The 19,196-nt window shown below is 55.0% G+C and overlaps 1 protein-coding gene across 1 annotated transcript in view; it reads left to right on the forward strand.

Moving 5' to 3' along the window:
• Positions 1-19,196, forward strand: part of GRK5 (G protein-coupled receptor kinase 5) — a 181,432-nt gene that overhangs the window by 130,684 nt on the left and 31,552 nt on the right. Inside the window, exon 4 of the mRNA XM_079793399.1 lies at positions 10,202-10,279. Coding sequence (XP_079649525.1) covers positions 10,202-10,279 — 78 coding nt within the window. The remainder of the gene's footprint in view (positions 1-10,201; positions 10,280-19,196) is intronic.

The raw sequence follows: 19,196 nt of genomic DNA on the forward strand, positions 1-19,196 counted from the left end.
GTTGGCAGTTTCAAGCTGGTCTGACAGCTGCTGGCACACGTGGCCGTGATTCACACCGCGGGGGCCTCCTGCACCTGTTCTGGTCGCTCACCTGTGCGACAGATGCGGCCTGGAGGACCGTAGGCAGGGCTGCGCAGGAGCTCCTCCGCCTGGCCTCTGCCCCTAGGTTTTCTCGACTGGCTGCAGCCATCCCGACCTCTGTCTTGGTTTAGGGGACAGCCCCGTGGGGCCCGCGTTTCTGTGTCTTCTTCCGGGTCTTGCTGTGGCTCTCTGGACCCACAAACCAAACTGCCCATTGACGGTCTCCACTGGAAGTCACATGGGCCCCTCAACGTCGGCATGCCCTAAACACCCAGAACTTCTCCCCAGACCCCCCCAAACTACCAGCCCTGACATGTTCCCTGGGCCAGTGACCAGCACCCCAGTCACCCAAGCCTGAATCCTTTGCATCGTTCTTGATCTCTCCTTCTTCCTCCTCCCTTCCCCCCACCCGATCAAGGACCCTGTGCTGGGCTCCCTGACCCTCCCAGACCCGTGCCCTCCCCTCCATGGTCTCCGTCTTGATCTCAGTGCAGGTTCTCTGTGTGTCTCCTTAAGCGATTGCAGCATTCTCAACCTTGGCTGAGCAGTAGAAACACCCGGGGAGCCTTAAAAAAAAAATACCAGTGCTCGAACGGAAGCCCAGACTCAATAGTGTGTTTCTCTGGGGGTGGGGGTGGGGGCCCTAGTATTTTCATGGCTTTTTATTATGGAAAATTTCAAGCTATAAAGGTAAAAGTCTACGGAATGGTATAATGAGCCCCCACGCATCCTTCACCCCACTTCAACAATGATGAACTCAAGGCCAGTCTTTTTTCACCCACCCCCGCTCCTCTGGAGCAGATCTCACATTTATTTTTTATCTGTGAACATTTCAGATGTGTCTCCAAACGATAAGGGCTCTTTAACAAAAATATAACCGCAATACCATTACCATAACTCAAATATTATTATCCTCTATTACCCACTATTAGTCCGTATTCCCACGTCTGACTTTCTCCTGTTTCATAAACGCATGTTTTAGCAGTTTGTAGCCGTCTCCCTCGTCCATCCAGAAGAGTGTTCTGTGGTCGGAATTCTGCATGCTCCTCCCCACGTGTCATTTAATAGGTTCCTCTGTATTTCTTGTAAATTGCTCATTAATCAGGCCCATTTCAACTGGAGGGTGGGGGGACTGACTTCCTAAGTGGCTTCGAGTTGCTCTGTCAGGGGACAGATACTCTCTGGTTGTCCTTTCTGACACGGCAGCAGCCGTGATAACACTCACCCCTAGCCGGTTTGGCTCAGTGGATAGAGCATTGTCAGCCTGTGGACCGGAGGATCCCAGGTTCGATCCCAGTCAAGGGCACCTACCTTGGTTGCAGGCTCCATCCCTGGCCCTGGTCGGGGCACGTGCATCATTGTGTCTCTCTCACATCCATGTTTCTTTCTCTCTGTCTTTCCCTCTCTCTTCCACTCTCTAAAAAAAATAAATGGAAAATAGCCTCCGGTGAGGATTAACAACAAAAAAACAAAGTGGTGATATTCAGTGCCCAAATCTGTTGATGAATGAGGGGTGACACCATGGCGACATCCTGAGTCTGTCGTCCCTTCATTTGCTAACTAGGAAACACATTCGATGACTGCCTGGTTACCCAGGGGTAAAGTTCACACAGGAAGTGCTTTATTCCTTTCCTGTTTTTGTGTTTTCAAAGTACCCGTCGGTTCCCTGGCAGTAACCAGCTCACGTGGCGCGTTCTGATGCACAGCAGGCATTATTGTTACCGGTGTGGCGTGGTCTCCTCGTTGGCCAGGGGGAGCCCTTCGGGTTGGCTGCTGAGCCCTTGGCGGATACGGTGATCGCGGCGGCCTCCTGGCCGTCTGCTGCCGTGTGGTGTCGCAGCTCGTCTGGTGTTTCCTGCCCTAACCTGGAGCTCGTGGTTTCTCCGAGGAGCCCTGGCTCCTCTTACTGGGGAACGGACTGGAGACCGTGTGGCATTTTTAACATTTCCCGACGGTACTGCGTGTCCAGGCTTGGGAAGCATTGACATCCGGGACACAGTCCGAGTTCTGAAACTGACGTACCAGACCTCCCATCAACAGGCCCTGCCTGCCCTCTCGTCCTCGACCTCCCCGGGTCTTGCTGGGCCCTGAATTCTGGCCCTGCCCCCTGTTGGTGGGAGCTCCTTCTTGCCAGGATGGTCAAGTCTCTCGGTCCGGGCTGGAGTGGAGGGAGCAGGGTGGAGGGATCCAGGAGAGGTGTCAGTCATGCCAGACCTGTGCTGCTAAAGAACTTTGAGTGACATGGGGCCACTGGAGGGCTCTGAGCAGAGCAGTGGCGTGGCCTGACGTCGGTTTTTAAAGGACGCTCTGGCTCTGTGCTGGGAACAGGCTATGAGGGGCCGGGGCGGGAGCTGGGGGCTCTGGTTGGAGGCGGCTGCAGTCCAGGTGAGAGCTGATGGTGGCACAGCCACGTGGCAGCATCTGGCAGTGGTGAGAGTGGTTGGATTTAAGGCATGTTTTGGAAGCAGAGTTAACAGTATTTTTTTTTAATCCTTACCCGAGGATATGTTTTACTGGTTTTTAGAGCGAGACGAATGGAGAGAGAGAGAGAGACATCGATGTGAGAGAAACATCGATCAGCCGCCTCCTGTATGCACCCTGACCAGGGATCGAACCCGTAACCTTTGGATGTACAACATGATGCTCCAACCAACTGAGCCACCCGGCCAGGGCAAGAGTTCACAGTATTTCTGATGTATTGGGGGGTGAGAGAGAAGACGTACAGATGACTTAAAAGTGTTGACCAGAGCCACCAGAAGGATGGAGTCAGAGGGCGGCTGAGGGAGGCTTGTTGGGGGGTTACACTCAGCTAGAGACGCCCATCAGACATCCAAGTGGAGAGGTCCGAGGGGAGGTGTGTGTTCAAGTCTGAACTTTGTGAGGAGTCTGAACTGGGGAGTTGTCCACACACAGCAGGTGCTTAGAGCCGTGGGCGGGGTGAGCTCACCAAGGAGATGCATGTGGATGGAGAGGGCACGAAACCCCAGGGCGAGCCCCGGACCCAGGCGCCCCTTTTGGAAAGACGGGGCGTCGGCAGCTGTGGGACCTGTCTAGAGTTGATGAGGCGGAGCAGGCGAGGCTAACCCAGGAGCCAGTGGAATTTTCCAGCCACGGGTCTCGTTAGATGCTCAGTCAGTTTGAGGAGAAGAAAACAGCCCATGGATGCCCATGCTCATTCTCGTCCTGCGGCCGGGCCGGCACTGGGGATTTTTCAGTTGGAAAGGAGATGTGAGCGTGGCTCCTGGTGTCGACATGACAGATGCTCTTTACGCACGCCCTGACCAAGCTGCCACTCAGGGAGGCCGCCCCGTCTCCCCGCGTCCTGTCTGCATCTCTGGGAATTGGCGAGGCCTTTTCATCGCCCATCTTGACGTCAAGTGGCCGGCCTTTGGAAACACCTTTTACGCACGAAGCCTTTATTGAGTTTTCCAGGGCTGGCGTGATGCTCGTCTGAAATACGTGGGGGTTTTTTTCTTTTCTTTTTTTTTCCCCTTCCATCCGGACAGGAACTCCGAGGAGGGAGAGGGTGGCCCTGTCCTGCGTGTCGCATGCCGCCCAGTGCCCCCTGGCTCAGCCAGCGCTGTCCTCACCGTGCCCATCTCTCTCCTGAATTTCTGCCAAGGGGAGTTTATTAAAAATAACCCGTCCTGTCGGGCTCTGACCTCGCCCTCGGGAAAGGCTGGTCCTCGGCACCGTCCTGACGGCTGTGCGTCTCGAGTCCGCAGGAGACTGGCTGCTTCAGAGCGGGGCCCCAGTGCGGGGGGCAGCAGAACTATCTGTGCACCTCCTCAGACCGCAGGGTAACTCGGCCTTAGCCGTGTTTGTCGAGGGGCTCCTGGGACCCTGAGAAGGACGCCCCTCCCCTTCCCGCCAAGAAATAGAGTCAGTGGCCTGAATGAGGGCAATGGCTAGATTTGTCTCCTGGAGGGCAAAGAGGATTTGCCCAGCTGATCATGGGATCACAAGGGGTTCCAGGTTAGTGTCAACCTGCACAGGCCAATGGGGTCTTGCCATGGACTTCTTAAAAATGGACGTACTTGCCCTAGCCGGTTTGGCTCAGTGGATAGAGCATCAGCCTGTGGGTTCAATTCCCGGGTTCAATTCCGGTCAAAGGGCACATACCTTGGTTGCAGGCTCCTCCCCAGCCCAGGCCCGGTCAGGGCATGTGCAGGAGGCAACTAATTGATGTGTTTCTCTCACATGGATGTTTCTCTCTCTGTCTTTCCCTCTCTCTTCCACTCTTCCTAAAACGATCAATGGAAAAATATCCTCCGGTGAGGATTAACAACAACAACAACAAAATGGACATACTTGCCCTGGTTGGTGTGGCTCTGTTGGGCATCGTCCCATGCACCGAGAAGTTGCCGGTTCAATTCCTGGTCAGGGCACATGCCCGGGTTGCTGGCTTGATTCCCAGTGTGGAGCATGCAGGAGGCAGCTGATCAGAGTTCTACTCTCACATTGATGTTCCTCTCTCTCTCCCTTTCTTTTCCTCTCTCTCTAAAGATCAATAGAAATATCGTTTTTAAAAATGGACATGCTTCTTCTCTAACCTATTTTCTGGGAGCCTCATGGCCTCTGAGCTCTGTTGACACCCTGCCGTGGCCACACTTGGGTCTCTTCTCTCGGGGGCTGGGGAGGTTCGGCAGATCCGCAACCAGACCTACTCAGCACACACTTACTGGATGCCTCCCATGCCGCACTGTGTTCCGGCCGCTAGAGACTGTGCGGGGAGCAGGGGAAGTACGCTCCTGCGCCCTGGAGCTTGCCTTCTGATTAAATGAGAGACTGAAAACACATATGAACTCAAACTAGCGATTAGTTCGGATGCCTGTTAAGCATTTGTTATGTGTTGCTGTGTAAGAAATTACCTCAAAACTTAGCAGCTTGAAACAACACTTTATGATCTCATAGTTCTGTGGGTCAAGATTTGGAAATGATCCAGAAACAGAGAAGCATCGAACTGACTGTCAAACCTCAGAGGAAAGGTGGGAATTGGGGGGGAAGAAGGGGTAAGAGATCAACCAAAGGACTTGTATGCATGCATATAAGCATTACCAATGGACACAGACACTAGGGGGGTGAGGGCATGTGCTGGGGGTTGGGGGGAAAATAATATTGTAATAGCTATGTATGGGCCAGGGGGGTACTTGAAATATCAGGGGGACCATGCTGTAAAGTATATGATTGTCTAACCCAGTGGTCGGCAAACTCATTAGTCAACAGAGCCAAATACCAACAGGACAACGATTGAAATTTCTTTTGAGAGCCACATTTTTTAAACTTAAACTTCTTCTAACGCCACTTCTTCAAAATAGACTCGCCCAGGCCGTGGTATGTTGTGGAAGAGCCACACTCAAGGGGCCAAAGAGCCGCATGTGGCTCGCGAGCCGCAGTTTGCCGACCACGGGTCTAACCCCCTATGTTGTACACCTGAAACTAATGCAGAATAATATTGAATGTGAACTATAATTTTAAAAAAAGATGGAAAATTATGTTTTTCATCACAATAAAAAAAATTTAAGAATTAAAAAAAAAAAAGATTTGGAAATGGTTTCCTGAGGTGCTACTGGCCCAGGTCTCTCACGAGTTCTATCAAGATGCTGGGGCTGCAGGCATCTGTAGCCTTGGTCTGTCTCCAGCTCACACACACGGCCAGTGTGTGGGTGAGGCCTCGGCCGTTCCTCCTGCCTCTCAGTCGGTACCCCCGGCGTGGCCAGCGGTCCACTCCTCCCTCCCGTCTTTCTCTGGTCCTGTCCCATCTGTTGCCATTGAATCCCTGCCTGACCCAGACCCAAGTGGGCTCCTCAGATCAAAGAACCGTCTGCTCAGGGGGAGCTGGGTCTTCAAAAGGGGGTGCAGGGCCCTACTGGCGTGGCTCAGTAATTGAGCGTCGCCCTATGAACCAGGAGGTCGTGGTTGATTCCCGGTCAGGGCACATGCCCGGGCTGCAGGCTCGATCCCCAGTGGGGGCCTGCAGGAGGCAGCCAATCAGTGATTCTCTCTCATCATTGATGCTTCTATCTCTCTCTCCCTCTTCCTTCCTCCCTGAAACCAATAAAAAAAAAAATATTTATTTAAAGAGGGGCCAGGGGAGGTGCAAGAACCATGGTGTCCAGGCCGGGGGGGAGCCAGCAGCAAGGTGGGGAGTGGCTCTGGAGGGGCAAGTGGAGAGTGCCCTCCCCCAGGCCACATGGTCAGCACAGGCAGGACACCAAGGCCAACATGGGCAGAGCGGGTATTTCTCCAGAAAGGGCCATGGCGAGCAGCGCTGCCAACCAGCACGTCACTGGTCCCTGCTGTGAGGACTCTGGAAAAGCTGACCACATCGGTAATTACAGAGCCGGAGGTGGCCAGACCTCATAGCATCTCTGACTTCACCTTCCTGTCGGGGCAGGAGAAGGTCTCCCGGGAGAAGGAGGTGAAGCTAAAGCTAGAGGCCGAGAGAGTTCCATCCAGCTTGCTTGCTCTCGCTCTCTCTCTCTCCATATATATATATATATTTTTTTTTATTTTTTTTTAAGAGAAAGGGAGAGAGAGAGAAATATCAATGATCAATTGGCTGCCTCCTGCACACCCCACACTGCAGATCGAGCCTGCAACCCCAGGCATATGCCCTGACCAGGAATCGAACGGTGACCTCCCGGTTCACAGGTCAACGCACAACCACTGAGCCACGCCAGCCAGGCTGACTCTCCGCTCTTTAAACCAGTTTAATTGAAAACATGGCAGGTCCCTTCCTACCAGCTCTTAAACACCCTCTGAGGAAACGTGTCTTACGAGAGAGGACCTATCTCGCCAGCGTCCTCTGAGGTCGATGGTTCAGTAGGAACAGGCCAGGAGAGTGACACGTTAGCTTGTAAACGAGGCCGCACACAGGTGTCTAATCTCTCTGGCAGCCGCAGGTACATACGTAGTCCCTTTTGCCTTCAACGCAGGGTAGCATTTTGCCCTTCATGTTGGAGCCCTATCTTCCTCCCACAGGGCACTCGCTTGTGGCATAAATCGCAGTGCCGAGAGCAGGTGCCTCCGTCGGTGGGCACCTCGATGTATCTGGGAAAGAGAAATGCCCTCCGGGTGGACGGGCCTGGGTGCTCTGTGGGGCTCTGGCTGTTAGGGTTGAGCTGTGGGCAGCAGCTGGTTTCCGGTGGGCATTCCAGCAGAGAGGACTGTGTCCCCTCGGTGGGGGTGGGACAAGTCCCAGCACCCCCTCTGGTAGGAGGGAGTTGATAGATGGAGGTCACGGGGGCATACCTTGGGGTGGTTACCTCTCTTGTCCCTGAAGCCATGGTGGCTGCCATTTCCCTGCCAGCTCTCATGGTGATGGCCTAGGCTGGCGGCCCAACCTCTTCTCCGCTGCTTATGTCTTCTGGTTGAGGGTGATTTCTGCAGCTTTCGCCCACTACCTGGGCAAATGTGTGCCCACGGCAGCGGGTTTCCGGGGGGTCCCCGCCTCAGGTAGTAGGAGCTGCCTGAGCTCTGCCCACAGCGGAGCTGCCAGGGGGCCTCCTCTCTGCAGGTGGCCTCTTAGGACATGTCTCCCATGAGCCCCCCCCCCCCTGGTGTGTGTGTGTCGGGGGGGGGGGCTCACTGTGGAGACAAGGCCTGTCACTCCAGGTGACTTAATCAGCGTGGAAAGCCCACCGGAAGCCGCCGGCTGGTTTTCTGCCTCCCAACACAAATGCCCTTCAAGTGGTGGTGACCTGACGTGGACTCTCGGAGAAAGGCCTTTTGATCCCGGGCCGGGATGCCTGTCCCTGCGTGCTCCCGCTGCCTCCCTGTGGAACCGCGGCGCCCCGCCGCCCAGCCAGGCTCTGCTGGGAGGCAGCTGACCTGAAAGTGATGTTATTTTGTTTTCACGTGGGTTTTAGTACACACCTAGAGCAAGAATATTTTCAGCCGGCTATTGAGGCTGATTAGTGAGTCTTAGGTCTCCGTTAGGTTAAATAGAGCCGTCTTCACAGATGTATTTTGGGACAGTGCAAATCCAGGGTTCTGCATGGGATTGAGTTACCCCAAAAAGGTGGTCTGGGCCTTGCAAAGCAGTCTGGGTAAATTCCCATGGTGCCAGACCACTAGACAGGGCGTCCAGAGCAACAGACATGGGGTGCTTCTCTCCTCACCCTGGAAAAGGGGGGTCAGTTGTACTCTAGACTCAGCTCCCAGCCCTGTTGCTTGCCGGCTTAATTGTATTTGAACTTAGTTGTGTTTGGCCTCAGTTTCTTCATCTGTAAATTGGGAATAATAATACCCGCCTCTCAGGGTGAGTCTATAATGTACTCCATATTGTGTGGAGGTGTGTGCTCACATGAGTATCAGTTTGGGGGGGATTGTTGGGAAGCATAGAGGGGGAAGGTAACAGGAAAAACTCAAGAAGAAAGAGCTACCTTCTCTTCTTAAATGGTCTCAGGACATCATGAATTAAATCATTAAGAAATGACCAGTCCCACCAGGCCCATCCTAATGGTGAGGGGCATTGGCCTGCGGAGAGAGAGGGGCTGAGGCCGGTGGCCCACGGGGGTCAGGAGGAGGGTGCTCTGTGCTGGCTGTGCTGCGACCAGCTGTGTGACCTTAGGCCAGGCCTCTACCTCTCTGAGCCTCGTGTCCAGCCTGCAGAGCGAGTGGATTGAATTCCTTCCAGACCTACCATCCCATAGTCCTGTGACTCAAAGGATCGTCGTGTCCATGTTTCTTCCTCGGAGAAAATCATTGCATCTTGATGCTCCATTAGAAGAGAAACGGTCATGAGGGGAAACTCACTCACTTGGGATGGAAATGTGCCTGGCCGCCTCTGTGGGCGTCCCAAGGGCTGTCTGCGCTTCCCTTTTTCTGGGAGGTCTTCTGGGAGGGCCTGGGGAGACACTGGCCCTAGCCATGGGGTCCAGAGGTCACCTTGAACCGGGGCGGGAAGGCCTGGGGCATCTTAACTCCGAAGAGGGGGAGCCAGAGAGGGGAGGAGTTTCCGTCGTCTGTGCTGTTGTCACTGTCTCTGCCTCCTCTGAAATAGCTGTGCTTTGGGGCCGAGACGGACAAGTCCTCGAGTGGGAGATGTTGAAATGGTTGTAAACAACTTGCAGTCAGTTCCCGTGTCCACATGAGAAAGGCGCGCTCACCCGGGCTTCTGGTCAGCTCCAGGCTCTCAGGCACTTGGCAAGGGCGCCATGGGCAGTGACGGGGCTGCTCGGGGTCAAGGGAAATGAAAGGCCCGCCTTGCAGAGGCCTCGCTTCTTCAGGGCCGGGGCCCACTGGCTGGGTCTGCTGCCTCGAGTTCTGAATTCCTCGGTGGTGTTGACAAAGTGCTCTGGGCTGGGAGGTCCAAGTCCCAGCCCTGCCACCTCCCCTGGGCAACTCCACGGAACCCCCCTCCACCGCCCCTGCTCTTCACATGCGGGTGAAGGGGGGTAGGGGTCGCCCCCGCCCTCCCACTCATTTCCCGGGCTCTTTGGAGGTTCAGATAAGAGCATCTGAAAAACCTCTGTGTTCGCTCGCAAAGTGTAATCCTAACAATGGCCATCATTATGGCAACTGTTAACTGAGTATTGACTATGTGCCCAGCTCTGGGCTAAGAGCTTTCTCACGTTCTAGCTGCACAGTCACCCCGTGAGTCCGTGCTTTTTCCGTGTGCATTTCACAGAGGTCAAGGAAGTTGTCTAAGGTCACCCAGCTTGGAAGGTCCGCGTGGCCAAAGGCAGCCTCTCGGGGGTGGGCCTCCCACTTCGGTGGCTTGTTATTTTCCAGTGACTTCCTTGGATTGATCTGTGCCGGTGGTTCTCAGCCCGGCTTCCTGGCATCTCAACCTCAGCTGCCTGGATGCCCGGCCCTTGTCGCCAGAAGGTCTGACTTGGGTGGGGTGGGTGAGGCCCGAGCACCAGTGCTGGCTCCCCGGGGATTCTGACGCGCAGCCCGAAGGAAAGCCGCTGTCCCGGGCACGTGTCCACGCTGGGGCAGAGCAGGCTGGATGGGATGTCGGGCCGCCTGCCCTCCCTGAGCCTCAGCTCCCTGCCCTGTAGGAGGGGATGGGCCGCTCCAGGGAGTCTTCTCCTGGGGCCCCGAAGGTTCTGTAACTCTAAGATGCTCGTGAGCAAAATCTCTTACTGTCCTTTTCCTTCTTCTGTTTTAGGCAGAATATGAAGTTACTCCAGATGAAAAACTGGGAGAAAAAGGGAAGGAAATTATGACCAAGTACCTCACCCCTAAGGTAAGAGGCCGCCCACACCCCACAGCAGGAGGACTGGGAGGCCTGATCCAGGAATATGGGCCCCCAGATCTGTGCTGGGCCGTGTGGCTGCCATGGGTCTCCAGAGACCCAGAATCTTCATCCTTCCCCAAAGAGTGCCCATGCCTGGAAGGACCGACTCGGGTGCCCAGGCCAGGCCAGCAGGTGGTTGTGAGGGGTCCATGTGGCAGGGAAGGGTTTGGGGGAGATGGGAGGGGAAGAGGGTGGCCGAGGCTGTGTTGACAACAGAATGCAGAGTATTCTGAAGTAGGTTCTGGAGTAAACAGGGTGAGGGGCCGCCCTGACCCCACCTCAGGAGCACCCCCTCGTGGCTGAAGGGAGAGAGGCAGTGCCACCCCCTTCCATTCCCCCCGGGGCCCTGGCGGCCTTGGTCCCTGGAACTTGTGTCTTCTTCCCCCCACTCGACAGATCAGTGTGTTCTCCGTCCATGCCGGAGAAGCTGGCCTGGGGCTGGGTGTCCATCCCAGCTCTGCCACCCACGCAGTCCTGTTTCCTCTGGGCCTCAGATCCCCTTCCTTAAAAGTGGCCCTCCCCACAGACCCGCCTCCCGGAGGCACTGAGAGCCTGCGAGGAGACCAGCATGCGGACAGCTTTGCGTGCGTCCTGCACCCTGTGGGCAGCGGGGGCTTCGTCCTCCCCCAGGACCTGGACTCTGTGGGCGCCAGCCCCCCGGGAAGCGTGCTCCTCACGTCCAGGCTGCTGGCGGAGCAAAGGCACCGTGGCCTGTGCGATGGCGTCCTGGCCGCCCATCCATCACTCCGTGGGAGAGGGGTGGCCACACACAGGCACGGAGGTCAGGAAACGGCCCGCTCCTAACGCCCACAAGACCTTGGTGGTCCTCTGCCCAGGCCTCAGTGTTCTTTGCTGTAAAACGGGTGAGGCTTGGCCCGTTCGTCGCAGAGGGTCCCTGCAAACGGGACGGTCACAGACTCTGCCCTCTCCCAGCCCACACTGAGGGAAGGACGGGTTGTTCACAAGACAAGACCCAAGCGGGAAGCAGAGGAGACGCTTCTAGGCAGGGAGGTGTGTGTTGTGGATGGGACATAGAGACTCCCAGGGTGCGACATCTGGCCCCTGAAGAAAGGCGGCCCCTGACCCCCCTAAGAGTATTAATCAGTTGACCCTTAATTAGCTTGACTCCAAAGGCCCGCCCTGCCTGCCACCTGGGGTGCTAACCCCGGGGCCCGTGTGCATGGGCGACGGCACCGAGGCTGGGCAGCCTGAGCCGGGTGTGCAGGTACCCGGGTGGACTCCACTCGGAAGATGGGGGTTGGGAGGGGGAAGGTGGACAGAATCCAGGCCACGTGCAGCAGCGCCTCCAGCAGCAGCTGGGCTGCTGAAAGCCTGCAGCCCCTTGTGAAGGCGTCCATGTGACTCGAGGGGTTTAACCCACAGCAGCCCCTTCACCCCGGGGCTTTAAGAACGACAGCTCACTGACTGGGCGCCTACGGGAGCCAGAGGCCACCTCGACGTTCTCTGTGATGGAGTTCCGCCTCCGGAGAGAGATGAGAGGCAGACAGCCTGTGCACAGGCAGCGTGGCCGGGAGGGGGAGCTTGCTGCAGGCGCAGCTAACGGGACAGCGCAGGCAGCTTCCACAGCGGCTCCGCTCCGCCCACCTGCCTGGGTTCCCTGCGGACAGTAGCAGCCATCATGTACTGAGGACCCACTGTGTGCCAGCGCCGTCTTAGTCTTTGCTGTCACCGTGTGACGTGCTTCTGTTGGCTCCACCTTCGGGGGAGGGCGGGGAGGCTCTGGAGGGGCTGTCCCTGTCCCAGGTCACACAGCTGCGATTGAGCCTGGGTTGGGGTGACCCAGGAGCCCTGGGTCCCCTGTGGTGCACTGTTTCCCACGCCTGCCCCCTCGCTGCCGCACCGCCCCGTCCCGCAGGTCTGCGGCCTGGCTGATCTCAGCGAGGATTAAGAAGGGGCTCTTTGCCCGGCCTCGCCGACTCTTTCTGCCTATCCGAGGGCTGCTGTGGGCTACCCTCTCTCCCCACTTGGCCAACCTCGTCCACAAGCCTCTGCCAGTGGACCCCCAGTCTGGGCCCTCCAGGCCGCCGGCCCCGCTCAGGGCCGCCTCCGCCTCCAGGCGGGCAGGCCCAGCCCCCCGCAGCTCAGACAGCTTTACGAGGGCCTCAGAGCCGCCAGCAGTTCTTTCTCACGTGCGCCTCGGTTTCTAACGTTTAAACCACACCATATGTCATGGCCCGGGGCCGGGGCCGGTGGTCGAAGTGGTCTCGTGGGCCGACTGTTTTCCGACAATAAATTTTGCGCTGCCTTCCCAGCCTTCCTGTGGCTGCTCTCTCGGGAGTCGGCTTCCCTCTCGGTCCTGCAGACGCCCCAGGTGCTGGGGAGCGAGGGGCAGCTAGTGGCTGAGTCTGTTGTCCCCAAGCCCAGGTTGTCCTTACCTTGGGTCTCTCAAGATGCAGCTCAGGTGTCTCGGCTCCAGGGGCCATTTTCCAAAGGGGGGACATACCATGCTGACCAGGAAACACCCCTGTGACACCACCTGTCAGCAGGGCCGAGGCTAAGAAACCCTGGTGCAGAGGTGCGGCAGGTGTGGGAGGTCAGTTCTGCAGGAGTGGAAGGTAGAGGGGCCGGGCCTCTGGGCGGCAGGGCCAGGAAACCCTTGTCCTCTGGGACTTTGACATCATCCCAAAGGCAGTGGGGGCCGCTGGGGCTCTGCATGCCATTGACAGTCTAGGGCAGTGGTCGGCAAACCGCGGCTCACGAGCCACATGCGGCTCTTTGGCCCCTTGAGTGTGGCTCGGCGTTAGAACCACTTCTTCAAAATAGACTCGCCCAGGCCGAAAACCGACTTCTGCGCATGGGCCACGAAGTTTCAATCGTACTGTACGTGCGCGCCCGCACGTGGTATTTTGTGGAAGAGCCACACTCAAGGGGCCAAAGAGCCGCATGTGGCTCGAGAGCCGCAAATTGCCGACCACTGGTCTAGGGTGATCCCTCTGATCATATGGAGAAGGGGGAGGGGAGACTGGAGGCAGGAGACCATCCAGGGACCTGCCGCAGGGGCTGTGGGATGACCCAATCCGGGGGCTGTCCCTGAGTGGGTGCAGGTGCCCAGGAAAGACAGAGAGCGTAGGAGGAGGGTCCTTAGTTCACGGGGCGGAGATGATGGCATCTGCCCTGAGTGTCCCCTGCCCAGCACAGCCCTAGGCACAGTCTCATTCGTTGCCAGTCGGTTTGATGGAGGCAGTGAGGGGGCCTGGGAAGCTTCCTCACAGGCCCTCGCCTCTCCTTCGTCAGGTCTCTTTCTGGGCAGCTGGCACTCGGCTGGCTGTGTCCCCCAGTGTCTCATTGTTTGCTGGGAATGTTCCTGCTCAGAGTCAAAGCTTAAGCTCAGAGTTGATTTCTCGACCTCCGTGCGATGATGCTCTTCAGACCCACAAAGTCCCCTCCTTGGATGCTGCCCCAAGTCCTGCATCCAGTGCCCCCACATGGGCAGCCTTGCTCAGGGGGCCTTAGAGGACGCAGCCGGGTGAGCTGGGGGACAGGCTGGAAGCTGTGGGAGAGCGAAGACCAAGGCAGCAGGTGCTGTGAGGAGGTGAATTTTAGCCCCTGGTAGACCTGGGTTGGAAGCCAGACTTGGCTCCTTGGCATGTGGCCTTGGGAACTAACGTGACTTAACCTCTCGATGACGCAGAATAGTGGTGGGCGTCACAAATACCAGCAAGGGCAGAGCCAGGGGCTGGTACACATCAGCCACTCGCTCAGCGGTGGCTGTCATCTGACAGTCCCCTCCTTTGTCTGCGCTTCCAAAATCAGGCTGCTGAGCGAGGAAATCATTCAGACATGAACTCCAGCTGTGGGGTGTGAGAGGCCAAAGAGGGGTCCGGAGGGGCCCCCGCCATGGAGGGCTGGCCAGAGCGGCCGCACTCATTAAAAGGCAATGCAATAGTCAGGATGATGAATGCCAGAGGCCAGACACACGAACCCAGGCCTCAGGGCTTCCCGCAACGGAGATTTCTCGCTTTCTCATGCACAGTGTGATTGTGTCTTCAGCTCTCCTGGGTGGGGACCGGGGGTCCTGGCCGCTTGTGTGGCTCCACCGTCTTAAAGATGTTGTCACACGGTCACCTCCAAAGGGGGAGAGAAGCGTGACAGAGGCACATGAGCCTTAGCTGCCTTGGCCCAGAGCAACAGCCACTTCCTCTCCCAGTCCACTGGCCGATCAAGGGGGTTGGCCAGGAAAGATGAAGACTACTGCTCTGCCTCTGCTAGCAGATACTGCCTAATCAGATAAAGAATCATGGGAGCCCTGGCCGGGTAGCTCAGTTGGTTAGAGCATCGTCCCGATACCCCAAGATTGTGAGTTCCATCCCCAGTCAGGGCACATACAAGACTCAGCCAATGCATGCATCAATAAGTGGAACAGCAAATCTCTCTCTCTCTCAAATCAATAATTAAAAATTTTAACAAAAGAATCATGGGTTTTATCTATTCGTGTACATGTTGCTCAGCGTAGGCTGGGGGATTCGGGGAGGTCCATGGAGTATTGCTTCCTCCCCGTGTTCTCATCCCCCAGCCCCCCAGCTGAAAGCATTGTCTGTGTGGCAGGCCAGCCTCTGGGCTGGTGAGACGGCCAGGAGATTGGCACTTCTTTCTTTTATTTAACATTTTTATTGATTTCAGAGAGGAAGGGAGAGGGAGAGAGAGAAACATCAGTGATGAGAGAGAATCACTGATGGGCTGCCTCCTACACACCTCCTACTGGGGATCAAGCCCGCAGCCCAGGCATGTACCCTGACCAGGAATCGAACCGTGACCTCCTGGTTCATAGGTCGACGCTCAACCACTGAGCCACGCTGGCCGGGCAGCATGACATGTCTCACAGCTATTCTCAGGCTGGTCAGCTCAGAGGAGCTGCCCAGGGACCCCCGAATGGAATCAGACACGTGTGCTGGGCTCTGTAGAGATCTGGGCAGCTCACCTCCCAGGTGCCTGCAGATCGGAGTGATACAGGTGGCAGGTGTTCAGCGGCAGGGTTGCTCTGGGCTGGGAAACATTGATAACAATAATAAATGATCCTGAAAGCAGTATTCTATACTGTGATCATTCATCACTACAGACGTCATTTTAAAGTACTGGCTGTATGGAGATATCATGCACATACCGTAAAATTCACCCTTTCAAAGTGTACAGTTCAATGGTTTTTAAAATGTTCGGAGTTGTACAGCGTGCACCATTATCTGATTCCAGGACATCTTATCAGCCCCGATAGAAACTCTGCACCCATTAGCAGCCACTCTCTCTTTCCCTTTTCCTCCCAGCCCCTGGCAACCACTCATCTGCTTTCTGTTTCTATGGATTTGCCTATTATGGACATTTCACACAAATAGAATCATACAATGTGTGGACTTTTGTGACTGACTTCTTTCCCTTAGCGTGTCTTCAAGGTTCATCCATGCTGTGGCATGTATCAGTACCTCATTCCTTTATGTGGCTGAACAATGTTCCATTGTATGGGTACCACATTTTATTTATCTTCCCATCAATCGACGGGTACTTGAGTTGTTTCTACTTTTTAGCTATTATGAATAATGCTGCTATGAACATTCATGCACAAGTTTTTGCATGGACATATGTTTTCATTTCTTTTGGGGATATACTTAGGATGAAATTGAGGGTTACATGGTAACTTGATGTTTAATCACTTGGGGACCTGCCGGGCTGTTTTCAAAGTGGCTGCACCAGTTGGCATTCCCACCAACAGTGTATGAAGGGTCCTATTTCTCTACATCTTCTTCCACACTTAACGTTTTCTGTCTTTTTTTTTAATATATATTTTATTGATTTTTTACAGAGAGGAAGGGAGAGGGAATAGAGAGCTAGAAACATCGATGAGAGAGAAACATCCACCAGCTGCCTCCTGCACACCCCCTACCGGGGATGTGCCCGCAACCAATGTACATGCCCTTGACCGGAATTGAACCTGGGACCTTTCAGTCCACAGGCCGACGCTCTATCCACTGAGCCAAACCGGTTTCAGCTCTGTCTTTTTTATTTTATTCATGTGACGTGGTACCTCATTGTGGTTTGATTTGCATATCCCTAATGACTAATGATGTTGAGCGCCTTTTCATGTGCTTATCGACTATTTGTATGTCTTCTTTGGGGAAATGTCTATGCAAATCCTTGGCCGGGTTTTAAATGGGATTGTTTATCTTCCTCATGTTGAATTTTAGGCGTTCTTTGTATGTTCCCGATGCAACTTCCTTATCAGATAGGTGACTTGCAAATATTTTCTCCCATTCTGTGGGTTGTCTTTTTACTTTCTTGGCAGTGTCATTGGAAGGATAAAGATTTTAAATTTTTATGAAATTTAGATTGTTTTTTTGTGGGGCTTTTTTTACTTGTTTTTAAATGACTTGTTTTTGCTTTGCCTTACCTGTCCTTGTAAGAAGGCCTCGCTTTGGGCGGGAGCAGGGTGTGTATGGGGACAAAGTAAACAAATCGTAGTGCATGTAGTACAAGCCCATGAATCTGTCTTTCTGTGGAGAACCGAAGCCCAACGGCCTGTTGGGAATACTTGGGCCAGACCTGCTCCTTCAGCAATATTCCGGCCCTTCTCCTAGTTGGCATGACAGTCTTCTTTAGGCCGTCTGTGTCCAGCACTGTAATGCCATCTTACACACCTGTTCTTGGATCTTCCTAAAATGGGTATTAGTGTGCCCATTTTACAGATCAGGTAACCGAGGTTGGGGAAGGCAAGAGGCTGGTTTAGAATAGTGGAGGCAGGCTTACGTGGAGCCCCTGAGCATCCTGCTTTGGCAGCAGTGTCCACAGGACACCCTGCTGTGGTTCATTTTAATTAGGCCCATGAGCAACTGTGCCTGGTCTCCAGCTTTGAGCTGTTCCATCCCAACCACTATGGCCTGGCAGCGGTACAGTGGAGTCCGCGGGAGCTCAGACCTGGGGGAGGGACTGCTGAAAGGGCCTGTGTGGGTTTCTTCTGACAGTGAGTTGGACAGGTGTGTTGGAGCAGCCCATGTTCTGTGGGGGATGCTGGGAAGGCCCCGCCCTGGCAGGCAGCCCTTGGAGAGCATTTCTTGCAGGAGGTCCGCTCGCAGCATATTGTTCTCTGGGCCTCCACGCCACATGCCTCTTTGTTTCTGTAACAATGACAGGGTACGGCAGGGGAGTTTGTTCTTGTTAAGGGGGGCTGGGGGGGGGTGTTACCCATCAGCCCGAGTTCCTGCACAAACGAAAACCCATTCCTGGTGCTTGTTCGGCCCTCCGGGACATATCCACGTTTTACAAAGTAAAGAGTTTGAATGAAAGGAAACAATAATTACTCCCCTTCCTCACCCAGGCAGCAGCATAGGAGTCTGAGCTAGCCTGAGCTGGCTGGCTACTTCTCAGAGGGGGACAATTCCCCGGCCACTGGGGCAGTTAGCAGCTTCAGTCCTTGTCCTGTTTCACATGGAACCCGGTCCTGCCACTTTCCTGCTGTGTCTCCTTGGAGCCTCAGTTTGCCCATCTGAGTAAGGGGCTGATAATGATGTTCACAGGGGCTCTCGGCCATCAGTCATTCTCAAAGCCCCTTCACAGTTTTGGCTATAATTGCATACCACCCTTACAATTATTTACGTACACTTTTCTTTCAATCAAGCCATCTTTTAACAGAAAATGAAATGAGTGTGAAAAGGAGACTTTGTATCAGGAACACATCTGGAAAACCAGCATTGATCGATCGTACATAAAGATGACTAGAAAAATGGATAGTGAATTCTCAATGGATTCTCTTGTCTGCCTAAGGCATTGGTCGGCAAACTCATTAGCCAACAGAGCCAAATATCAACAGTACAACAATTGAAATTTCTTTTGAGAGCCAATTTTTTTAAACAACTTCTTCTAACGCCACTTCTTCAAAATAGACTCACCCAGGCCGTGGTATTTTGTGGAAGAGCCACACTCAAGTGGCCAAAGAGCCGCATGTGGCTCGCGAGCTGCAGTTTGCCGACCACGGGCCTAAGGCTCTGAGCTTGAAGCCTCCTTTCTCTGTTTGAAGGAGGTTAGTGAGGATTAGAGATGCGTTAGCAAGATGGCAGCCCCACGCTGAGACTTCCTCCTTCAGGCTGGGAGGCTGGGGAATTTAAAAGGGATGGCCTTTTCCCTGAGTGATTCAGTATTACTTGCCTTCAGAGACCACCTCAGCATCTTTGGGAAATGCTGGGATAACTACTTCCCAGCCACGATGCATTTTGGAAATGCCGGCTTGTGGAAAGACGGGGTGACCCAGAGCCAAGAGCCGGAGTCAGGTTTGTCCTCTGGTCTCCCTTCCTGGGGTCGCTGGCCTTGGGGGAGCCGATGTAGAGTCTGACGGACCATCGGACCAAGCCTTGGTTTCCAGGGCAACCTAGGGCACAGAACATGGGTGGCTTAGGCACATCCCTCTGTTCCAAGTTGCCTGCTCCGTATCTGTGGGGTTTGGGGTCCCAGCCACTGGCCTTGGACCCCCTTTTCATCTCTGCTAAGATGGCTTGGCCCTCGTCTGTCTGCCAGCACCCAGAACAGCCTCTGTTCTCAAGGAGGCTGGTGAGCGTGGAGTCCCCCTGGCTTGAGCCCCTCCTGAGCCAGACTGGAAGGGCAGCTGGGCCAGCTCTTCCCACTTCCTGCCACGGAGTTTTCTCAAGCCACACAGTGGGGGAGGGGGGAGGGAGCAGGGAGAGAGGAAAACAAAAACAAAAACAAAGCCACATTTGGGCTCACTAGCTCTCCTGGGGCAGGACAGATGAGAGCTGGCTTTTATTGGGCAACTGCTCTGTGCCCGGAACTTCATGTTTCAGTCGGCTCCCATAACCGCCCACTGAAATGATGAGAAATGGGGGCTCAAAGAGGTGAAGTCATTGCCCAA

Source organism: Cnephaeus nilssonii (assembly GCF_951640355.1).
Source record: "Cnephaeus nilssonii genome assembly, chromosome: 16".
NCBI classification, from domain to species: domain Eukaryota; kingdom Metazoa; phylum Chordata; class Mammalia; order Chiroptera; family Vespertilionidae; genus Cnephaeus; species Cnephaeus nilssonii.